At 43.5% G+C, this 11,782-nt stretch overlaps 1 protein-coding gene across 5 annotated transcripts in view; it reads right to left on the reverse strand.

Moving 5' to 3' along the window:
* The window catches only part of sdk2b (sidekick cell adhesion molecule 2b), a 239,842-nt gene extending 228,492 nt beyond the window's left edge, over positions 1–11,350 (reverse strand). For all 5 annotated transcript variants that reach the window (XM_058620798.1, XM_058620796.1, XM_058620795.1 and 2 more), the window contains exon 1: positions 11,181–11,350. In XM_058620798.1, the coding sequence (XP_058476781.1) occupies positions 11,181–11,307 (127 nt within the window). In that variant the 5' untranslated portion in view covers positions 11,308–11,350. The remainder of the gene's footprint in view (positions 1–11,180) is intronic.
* Positions 11,351–11,782: the final 432 nt, after the last annotated feature.

The raw sequence follows: 11,782 nt of genomic DNA on the forward strand, positions 1-11,782 counted from the left end.
AATCATTAAGGCTCGGGGTGTTTAGAGTTGTATTAAATTCGAACTAATTCCTATAGGATTTAATGACAAACAATGTAATTAGCCCTTTCAGAGGAACCGTTCAATCTACAAAAGTAGAGCTGGTTTGGTCCGATCCAGTGCTGAGACTGAGACTTACGCAATCCTGCTGAACTGACATTTGTTGGAGCAAATGAAAAAAGCAGAACACATAAACAAGCTTATTCAACTGGCGCTTAACCCGCTTGACTTGTATTGTATTATTAATTGATACAATAACAAAGCCATGTGAGACACACTTAATTTATTGTTGTGCTGACCCAGGCAAAATAAACAAGATTGAATATCAGAGAAGAGAGGAACGGTGGGAGATGCACACTGTGCATATAGTGTTCGGGTATTAGTGGTAACATTTTCTTTTTTTTTTTTCTTTTTTTACAATAAATATGACAGTTCCAGAGGTCTGTGAAACGTAAAAGATTCAAGAAGATTTAGAGAAGTGGCGCTCGACGATCCACTGGGCTACCCGCGCTTCTCCTTTCATTTGATTTGAATAATACAGAGATGGGAGCTCAGCTCGGCAGATGACCGAGCGGTGGAAGCTGAGCAAAAGGTCTCTCCCAGTCTGCAGCCATGCCTCCAAATCTCCTCCTGCCCCCTTTAACTGTCACATAAAGGCTGCAGTGATGTACGGCATTGCTCTGCACTCAACCGCCGCCTATGCCTCTACAGTAAGAACGGGTCTTCTTCTCAGTTCGCCACGAATGGTGGCTCATCTTTACAAACGCCTCACTTATTGCCCGCGTGCGCGCGCTCTACACTGCTCTCCCTCCGGATGAAACCGTAGCGAGAGAAAAGTATGACAAAATAAGAGGTGAGGGTGTGTGGGGAGAAACCCCCCCCCCCCCCCCCCGAACACTGCAATTAATCAATTAGTCACAGCGAATCAATACTCCCCGCCCAGCTTGGCAGGCTGACAGCACTCAGGTGTAATTAAAATTGTACCTATTGACAAATCAAGATGAATGGAGCACTTTCTGCCTTTTCTGCTCAACTCTTACCTTGTGAGTGATTATCTCCATGTGACCAATACATTCAGTATAGGGGACAGAAATGTGAAGGTGTGTGTGTGTGTAAGCTGGTACTGTATGGCTACTACTTAAGTAATGCTGCGGGTCGAAACCCCCCCGCCCCCCCCGACACCGAGCATCCGCCTCACGCCGCCATTTTCAATTATCGCTGAGTCATTGCCGTTAAGTTGACTGTTTGGAAGAGTGGGGAGACTCGAGAAGAGAAGCTAACACATGATCTACATTCGGGGGAAGTGCAAAGACCAAAAAGAAAAGGGGCGGTCTCCAACACAATGAATTTTAATTAGCTGGTGATATCAGATGTGCAATTAGAGGAGCGGCGACGTGTTAATGAAGGACCAGTAGCATGTCAGTCTTCAAGTGCTATAAATGCCACAGACTTTCACAAGGTTAAAAGAAAATACTCAATTCAATTAACCTCCTGTTAGCAAAATGCGAGTTGTTGTTGTGTGTCCCTCTCCTCACATTAGACCATTTGTGCAATACACCTCCTGACACGGAGGATCATTCCAACGGTGCCTGGTGTTTACACGGCGCACGACAGGATGGGTCAAAAAAGCAACTCATTAAAAGCAATAGCTTTAGAAGAGGACATTCAATTGGCTCCTTTTGTAAATATTTCTTTTGAGGCATCGGTTTCGAAAATCTCTTGAGATAACCACTTCAAAAAAGAAAATTCAATGAGTACAGTTTTGAGAGCATTGCCAAAAAGAAGTCGTTTATTGTACAATTAAAAGAGGAGGGGAAATATTGGCCTTGTGGAGCTGATTCAATAAAAAAAGGACATCTCATCGTTACCTTCCTTAATTTGTAGCTTTCAGTCGGCGTGAAATTAATTGTTATTACACCCCAGGATAAAGGATAAAGAGATATATCATTTCCTATACATCCATTTCTTTTTTTTAAAAAAACAAGAGAACTGGTAATTGTCATTTATAAGAGAAATTCAAACAGGTGCCTACTCTGGGGACAAGTGCACAAATGGGACTGGGGAGACATCAGGGAAAAAGTGAAAATGTCCAAAAGGACATACAAAAAAATCATAATTCTGTCTCAAAATAGATGTCTTACATTTGGTCAGTGGATAGATGTTTGTCTAATGCAGCAAACTGATATAGAGTGTGTCGACCAGAAGGCTGCCAGATGAAAGATATAAGACGCTGCAGTTGAAGCAGTTTGAGGCCACGTCCCTTTTGATGTGACTACCTTTCCTCTGGGGATTAGAGAGCGTCGGTCCCTCCGGTATCAAAATGCTACAGCGGTGCCACACATAAAGATAATCAGATGCCATTAGAGGACTGAGTCTAAAACACAGCCTCCGAAAATAGACAGCCCTCTAAAATCCAAACGAATAAACATATTCATTCCTTCTCATAACAGCAAGGTTATCCACTGAATTCATCCAAAGGCTGGAAGCGAAAAAGATTCTCCTGTTTTAATAGTTCTCTTCATTCCATGTTAATATTATGTAAAGCATAAAAATGTGTTCCCTCATCAAATCAAACCAGCCAACAAATCAAAGTTAAGGCAATTACAATCTTATTCCGTCCTTTCAAATAGCAACAGCTGTTTCCCTTGGTCAAAATTGCATCGTAATTGCACATGGCAGCATATGGTTATGGCTGATTAATCCAGCTGGGGTTGAAGGCCCGATTATTCCTGCATGGGATGGGAAAATAGGCGGCGGATCTATGTGTTGGATGGATGGGTAATGGGATGCTGAGAAAAGGAATGGGCCTTTGAGGAAAGATCTGCTGGAGACGGTGAGATTGTCAGAATCGATCAGAGCCTCCTCCATCCCAATTGGAGCCATTAAACTGATTTGCATGTCACCTGGAGTGGTGAAAACTATGGAGTGGCGATCTGTGAGCCGAGATCGACCATCATGTGGAGGATGGATGGATGGATGGATACCGGAAAGCAGAGAAGTAAAGCTCTGCGCCTATATACACTTGTTATTATTATGGAAGCCCCCAGGACTTCCGTGGAACGACCGCTTATTCCTAAACGGGTGAATAACTGCCTAGATGCCGAAAGTGAAAGTTATCTCGGAAAACAGAGCAGAAAGGGGCAGAAGCACTCACTCACTGTCAACATTCTTTTTGACAATACTACAGCCATAAAATCAATATGAATCCAGGCAGCATCATTATCTTGATGGTCATTTAGAGAGAGCGGCACCAAACGGGTACTAGTGGTACAAAAACTGCAGGAAAGAGGAGCAGTTTGACCATTTGAGTCAAAAACCACTTCACAAATACCATGAACTAAAAATTGCAGGTTTTCTCCTCGTCCTTTTGTTCGTCACAAACACTGCGGGGAAACGGTTACTTCCCAGAAGGAGCCCAGTGTGTGACAGCATGTCGGGGAACACGACATACCTAAAGGACTGCTCACTGGCCACCACTTGCGCACACGACACACGTGCTGGAGCTCACACCCGCTTACCAATGCATAAAGATTCACAGTTCAGCAGCAGACGCACACGCTCGCAACACAAACACCTCCCCCGAGGTTAGGCAATTACAGGGTTCAGAGGTGGTTTCCCAAGCCTCAGGCCAGTCTGAGTGCTTTTCTATTATAAACACACGTGGATCCCCATGAGTGACTCGAGTTTGGGGGGGCCTCCTGAAGTGAGTGTCACTCCGAGGTCCATGCTCATTTCCATCAAACCAGACAGGGATGACGGCGGTAAACAAGCCTCAACAGTGACCCCTCCCCACTGTCTGTCGACCGCATAACGGCCCTCTTAAAAAGCGGGTAAAAAGTTCAAGTCCATAATCACTTCTGTGCATTTTTTTCAAGGGTCATTTTGAAGGACATGTGTTTTCTATCATGTGAAGTGTGGGTTCAACGTGGAGAAGACCTACAACGTATGGAAGCGCGGGATACATTTTTACCACAGTGAAATTATATATTAAAACCAAGTGGAATGCTCTTTCTTTTTTTTCAATCCCTTATTCACCACAAAAACAATGTTCATGGCCAAAGCTTCATCGTGATGACTCACAGAGAGTAGAGTAAAAGTTGCACAAGCTTCAAAATAGGAAAACACTGTTGCTCTTATTGAGAAGCCAAGCATAAGTGGTGGAATAAACACGAGTAATGTTATTAAGATGAGCAAAAAAAAATATTCACTGCACTTTTCACATTAGCAAAGATGACGTATTACACTCGGTTGACAACCTGATTGGAATTGGTCAATAGCGACGTACAGCAGATTGTTATTTCTGTACAATATATAATAATATATATAATAATATAATAATATAATATAATATAATATAATATAATAATATAATATATATATAATACCATTCTAAACGCATAGAGTGCACGGACCCAACACGCAGGCTGTGCGTACAGCCCCCTGCATGTAGTAATCTCGGCCACAGTGGAATGGCCACACAACATATTTGAATAATCCTACATTATACAAACCCTAGCTATCAAGAGTTCTCTTTGCTGTATCTCTCAGGGTAAATACTACCACGTGTAAGTTAATGAGCACAAAGGGACGGGCTTTGCCTCTACAAATTTCTACTTTCTATCACTCCATCTCTATCAACAACATGGGACAGGAAAACATGCCCTCACACACACACAAGATGCCTTCACAGATAGAAGGAGACGTCTTCAGTGAGTAATCCAGACTCCCCTATGCACAGCAGGATGATTAAAAGGAATTGTATGAGTCTAAGTCAAAGGGCAAAAAGAGTCAGCACTGCCATGCGGGTAAATCCAGTTCAGTCAGAGCTCCAATTAAGAATAGGGGGATATGTGGCTGAACAGCGATAATCAGCATGCCACTGCTGAAGCCTAGATGGAGACAAGAGGACCGTCTGTTTTTATTGTTTTCAGCCCCATAGGTCACTCAACATGGACCCTTGTCCGTCTCTGTGTACGATGGCGATTTACCAGCAGGCCTGTGTGGCCTCTTTTCCCAGTTCACCAGACTTTGTGTCATGTTCCCGACATAACAGGGGCATCAAGAGAGAAAACCATTTGTGAAAAAGACTGCTACACTTTCACCCCAGTAATGCAGTACTTGGTTCTGGTAAAACTGTGACCCAAAACGGAGGGAAGAAATTGTACAACCTCATTCAAATGTATTCGGCGAGATGAAAAGGAGAAAAATGGATAGCATTGCAATGAGGAAATTTGGATTTTAAAGTGTGGTCATTACGAGATTGCAGCGATCCCGGGAGCAAGACGCGGCTGATGGCACCAATTTTATGTCATCTCGCCCCAGGTTTGGCCGACCTTATCTTGACCTGGCGCATTCACGTATTAAAGCAAACGGGGGATTTTTTTTTTTTTTACAGAGCCACAAAATCCAAAGTCCTCATAAAAGCAAAAGTAGCTTCTGAGGGAAAAAAATGGTACCATATATGCCAATATGCCTCATTGTCATGGTCTTTTTTTTTTTTTTGCTTTGTATAAGCCTGAAATCATAAAGCAGAAAGTCTTTAATCAACCTGTCGACACACTGAACACATGGGGTACCAGCACTGGCAAGAGGTTATCATGTGTCACTTACTCCATTATGAGAAGTTCACATGGTAATTAGCCCGACATTAAAAGAGACAAGAAGCTGCATTGGTGGCAACGTTGCTTCAGGTACGGGTGACATTAAATACTGTGCATCGCTGGATGTGTGGAAAACCGATTTGTGAATACAAACGGCTTTTAGTTTGTTGCCCACGAACTCAGGACACAGGAGCGAACGCCCTGGTAGAATAATTGTATCTTCTGTCACCGTGTTAATGTGGTAAACTGTTCCTGTAAATCCAGCATCTATTACGACGAGGGGATGTTCTGTGTGGAGCCACGAGCTCTTCTGCCTGCAGCACTCGTGTAACAAAGGGACATTCGCCAGTTTACAACTGCGATGAGTGCAAATCCCGTTCTCTACAGCATACAGATGTGCTCAAAAGACGCCCTTTCACCGTATCTGAGTCTAAATGTGGGAGAAACTTTCCCCAGTATCTCACAACACTTTGTCCAATCAGCAGTCCACAAAGAGGCAGTTCTTTTCTGCTCAGGGGGTAAATAGTGAATAGTTGCCCCCTCACATAACACAGACAAAGAAAGTGACAAAGAAGGGAGGCGAATGCAACAGGCAGCGACAGGTTTTCCACACCACAGCTTCTCCGTACCTTTTGATATGACCTTACTCAATCTTTAGTCCTATTCAACACAACATGCAATTGTCAGTTAATATGCTATCAAAAATAATAACAAGGATGATTCACAGTTGGGTGCATTTCTCTGTCAAGGCCACACTTACACTATGTGACAGTCTAATAATTATAATAGTTAAATAAAAGAAATTAGATTTATTAGCAGATATGTGAAAAAAAAATTAAATAAAAACAACCAAAAGGCACCACTTCACTATCATTCATTATGGTGTTTTACTTACAACATATGCTTCATTTGACCAAATTAAACACTTGGCCAAAAAAGACTTATGGTAAACAACCTGGACCTAAAATTCTCTCGCAACATTTATTTCACTTTGCTCTTGTGTCAGAAAAGCGGTGGGTAATTCCTGAACCTAACATCCACTGCCAGCTCACTTTAAAAGCATAGTTGTTGATGATTCCGCCTTCCCTCTATCCGTCACGATATAAAAACACATCACTCTGTGTCACCACAGACGCGAAAGCAACGCGCCGCTACACTGAGAAACACTGGGGAAGTCACATGGAGCGGATAGGCTTCAAATCAGCATTATGTAAACTCAACGGTTTGAATGAGACGGGCGTTTGTTGATATTGAAAAAGTTACACGCGCCAGATTGGATCCACGGAAAGCAACTAACCTTAGGCACCAAAATCCTGTAAAACCCTTCAATTTACTGAATAAGATTATATCACAATATATATTGTTCTAGAACTGTTTTGTATGCTACAGCATGCTTAAAGCTCCAAAGAGGTGATGTCACATACATTAAAACATGATGAATAAAATAGGCTTTCTCAACACAGCCATTGCACACTTAATAAAGTTCTTTACGGGGGAATGGGTGTAAAAGCAAGAGAGTGGGTGTGACAAGTGCTGAGTTGTTAAGGTGAGACGATCACTGGTGGGGTGTGTTTTATGTCCTCTAATCATCCGGGGGGGGTTCGCCTGTGGCCACAGCTGTACTAAAAAGTAGTTTGGTTAATGACTTAAGGAATGTGCTGCTTGCATATTTGTGTATCGAAATAAAAATGTCACTGTCAAGACCTTTCGGCGTCTTTACAGGATAGTTGTCAAGTATTAGGTTCTGTAACACAGGCGTTTGTATAACACTCCGTTAGACAATGAAACAGTAGAAAAACAAAATACTGCACCGACACACTCTTAACTGTCCAAGTGACTGGTGATGGGAATCAAGATCCAACGCAATAAAAACAGTCCAACTTTGAAGAGATATTGAAGTGTTTTCCAGAGAGAGAGAGAGCGGGAGAAACAAATAGATGTGCCACTACTGGAGACCTTGTTTTGTTTTGGTTTTTATGAACAACACAGTGAAAGTAGACATCCCTATGAGAATTCTATCAGTGGACTTTGACCATGGGCTTCCTTTCCAACTCTGAATACTAAAAACAATATGTTGTGACCTTTTGCCAAAGTGCAGTCTGCAGGGATCTTGTATAGCCTTCCTTAATTTTTAGTATTATTATTATTTACAAATCTTCTCACAGAACACAGTCGTACAAAAGAAACACGGATTCCCTGTTCATCATCGTTCTTTTTTTTTTGTTTCAGCTTTGTACAAATCCATCATGTCAATTTCAAATAATCCTAGCAAAGGTGTTTGCTGATTAAGAGTGATTCACAGCGGAAGCCAAAGTTGGCTTTGAAGGAAAAATAATAAAAAGGAAAAATCAATAATCCTGTATTATTGACTGAAAACAAGTCCCTTCCTCTTAACACACTTCAGTTATCTGCCACCTCCCAGGGATTGGCTTCTCAGGCTCTCAAATCCACACAAACACAATGTGCACGTGTCCACAAACAAACACGGCAGCTCGCCGTGAAGCGTCTGACAATTCAGGAGGAGGAAAGGAGGCATGAAGGAAACAAAGGATGGAACGCTGGAAATCACATCAGTCTCACATTCCAACCTCTTCATCACCGAGCCCTTCGTTCAGTCTTTTATAATGTGCCCTATTGTGTTGCCTGTGATAAGAATGCATTCAATGATACTTTCTTGTGAGGCAATCAAGTACTATATCCCTAAAGTGCAGGAGTTCTATTGGAGTCCTTGACTTCACATACTGTCTCAGGGTCCACGTCCAATACAGTAGGCGAAGAAAAATTGGGCCTTCACTCCAACACTGCCATTCTAAACATGCTGCGTGTCCTCGACAGACAACGGCACGAAATGGCTGATTCGTGTGGCAGCAGTGTCGCAGCACACTGTCACTGCCATCCACGACAGTGGTTAATCTGAGTGTTACGCCTCTGACAGAATGAAGTCCTCCACTCCCGCTAACTCTCCCAAAGTTGAGCTGCAGCCAGTCAAGCTAATCCCGAGACGCTGAGTGATGCGGAAGTATTTATGCCAAACATGACATCCCAATAAAGTCCTCCCCCACTGCTCCCAGCTCCAAAATAGACATGTTAGAACTGACAAAACCAGCAGGCAAGCCCAGCATTGTCTCAGCATGACCTCAGTAAATGAATGGAAGGGAACAGTGGGACAGGCTGAGAGCTCCTATAACTGTCACTTAAAGCAAAATATCCAGGGTGAGTTGGGGTAATGGCCTGGTTTGTATAAGACTCAAGGAAGAGTCAAGAAGAGAAGAAATATTTTAGGTGCTAGATAAAGAAACTACTGGCAGACAAAGTGTACCAGTTTGGCCATATGTCACATACTAGCGGTGGGTCCAAATAACGATTTGGTGATATATTGTTGTCCTTCCACGTGCGATACGATAATAGATACGATATTTTAATCAACAAATCAAAGTGCTCTAAAGTAAAGTGGTCCCTTCCAGTTTTACTCGCCAGACATCGCTACTCGCCGCGTAATGGCGGGGAAAGCTACGTTAAGAGATGCCCTGTCCACGTTCAAAACATAAACTTTATGTAGTTTGTTAACTTTTCAAGGACGTTTTGTTTTCTTCAATTTGACAGAAATCGCAATTTAATTGCCATACGATCGTCTCGCAATATATTGATAATGACAATCGTGTATCGTATCGCGATCCCCATCGCGTACTTGAGAATGTTTATTTACAGTTTTCTTTTTTTCATCCTGCACAAAATATAAGAACTGAATGAAGATGACTTCTCTGTGCTCAGCTACTCCACTTCTGTTCCCCCTGTTATTAAAAGGCAGATTTAGTAGACCGGTCATTAATATGTGCCAAGCAACGGCGTACAAGTCCATCCGGAGACATGCCACTCTCCTCATCGTGTTTTTTAATCATCCAGTTGGAGAGAGTAGCCCACACTGGGGTCAATTTCACAAGCCGCACTTCGAACGGTCTGAAGAGAGTCCAATTAAATCCTACATTTTCTGACCCAGGAGCTGCAACGTAATGAAATCTGAGGGCCACCGCTTGATGGATTGAATAGGAAGCCGACGAGAGGGTCGGGCCCTTCCCAGCTTCCACGCGTACACAGTCACAGGCGCGCATCATCCTCGACGCACCCGCACACATCCAAAAACCCAGCCGAAGCCTTCCCCCAAGGCCGCTGCTGTAAATACTGTGGCTCTTGTTTGACTTGGTTGGCTGAGTAGGCATTGAGCAGGAAAGCGACAGGACTGGGACCGACCATCCAGATTCAAACACAGACAGGAGGCCAGGATACAGTTACAGAGACGAGGGGGGGGCCACAATGTCAGGATTCTTAATCCCTTGGACATTTGAGTTATCAATCTCCAGTAAATGTCAGGCACTAGAATTTGCCCTCATGAATGATGGATCTCTGCCTTGTTTGTTTTTTTTTCCATCTTCTCTTATTGAGTGAGTGCCACAGAGGGCTTACAGTCTATCTTAAGAGGTAATACTCTCTCCTTACTCTGGCAGCAACGCCTGAATCCCAATTACCTGAGTGAGGAGGGTCTGAGTGAGTAAAGCAAGAGTGTGGGGGGGGTTTTTTGTCTCTTTTGTTTGTTTTCAACCACATGCGTGACCACGATGAGACGTAACATTATCTTTCCAATATGCATCAATATCTTCTATTGATAACAATGAAGCGCTTGTTTGATTTGCCCTTAAGCACCCACGGAGACGTCACTCTGATGTAGATGTGTGTAAGGATCAACAGTGAGCTTTGTCTCTTGTAATCACAGGCATCCATTTCCCAATTCAATTAAACAAAACTGCCATGTGTTGCAGCATTACTCGAAAAAGAAGCAGACTACAGAGTGAGAGGAGACAGAAGCTGGCCTGGGATTCAAGTAGAGACTCTGCTGGACACCACTGACTCTCTCCGAGTCTCCACAGGAGCATAACTGAGATCTTGTGGGATTATTGTGCACAGACCAGTTCAAGATAGAGAGAGAGAGAAGGAGAGAAGGAGAGAGAGAGAGAGACATACTGCCACTGAGTCACTGCAAACTGCTGCACTTGACTTCGAGAAGCAATTAATTTCCAACATTTAACTCCCGCATTAGTCAATATGTATGTTTATTTTTGGCGCGTGTGTGCCGCGCAATTTCCTGAAGAGATCGTGATTAAATGATTAGTGTTCATTAATCTGCTTAACAGGTTTTTTTTTTCCTTGTTGTTTTAACAGCTGGGCTTTTGACTACACATCCACTGCAGTTTAATACATAAATGCACGTTAACCAATGCACCCACGTGCTTTCTTTCAAATTAGATGAGATTCACAGCATCGGCTCAATGAAGTTCAGGTGAGGAAGAGAAAACACGTGTGGGAAGTGTGTTAATAACTGAATCAACAGAATGTCCATGACTCTGTGTGTGTGTGTGTGTGTCACTCTCAACTGAAATTGGGAGGAAAAGTGACGGGAAAATTACAGAGTGGGAGCCAAGAGCTGTGAACGCGCAGCTGAGAGCATAGCAGGGGAACGACAGACACCACCGTGGGCCTCTGTGGAGACAGTATAGTGCTCCCTCTTACCTTGAGCTTGCGTGGAGTGGACAAGGAAGGGAAGGAGTAAAATCCATGTGAAGCACCGCATCGATCTGCTCCCAGACGTGGTCCCAAACCGCGCACGGTGGACAACAAGTGCCCGGTGCGACGACATGCTCCTGCGTCCCAGCTCCTCTGTGTGTGTGTGTGTGTGTGTGTGTGTGTGTGTGGTTCTGCTGCTCCTCGTCTGCTGGTGCCTCGCGGTGGGTCCCTGCTGCGTGGAAACGTGCCACACGAGTCGGGCTGAGCGAAGCGACCTCAGCGCGAAAATAAAAACAAAAATATAAATATGTAAATAAATAAAAAGATCACACCAAGTCAAATATTTGGTCAGCAGTTAAACATTCAAATGCGCTCTGGCTCCGCGCGCCTCGCAGGACATTGTGATTATTTTCCCTGCCAGTGTAAAAACAAAAAGCAGCTCCGAGTTGTTTTCTTGAATCAAAGTCAGTGAGATGAATCCAGGTTTAGTCCAAAGATGGTCCGTTTGTCTGTGCACCTGTAACAAAGCAGGCGGCACCTCATACTTTCTCAGCCAACACTTCGCGCGTCCTTGAGATGCTGCGCGTATTGCTCCTTCTCTTGCGCTC

The sequence above is a fragment of the Solea solea genome, chromosome 21 (genome assembly GCF_958295425.1).
Source record: "Solea solea chromosome 21, fSolSol10.1, whole genome shotgun sequence".
Taxonomy (NCBI): Eukaryota; Metazoa; Chordata; class Actinopteri; order Pleuronectiformes; family Soleidae; genus Solea; species Solea solea.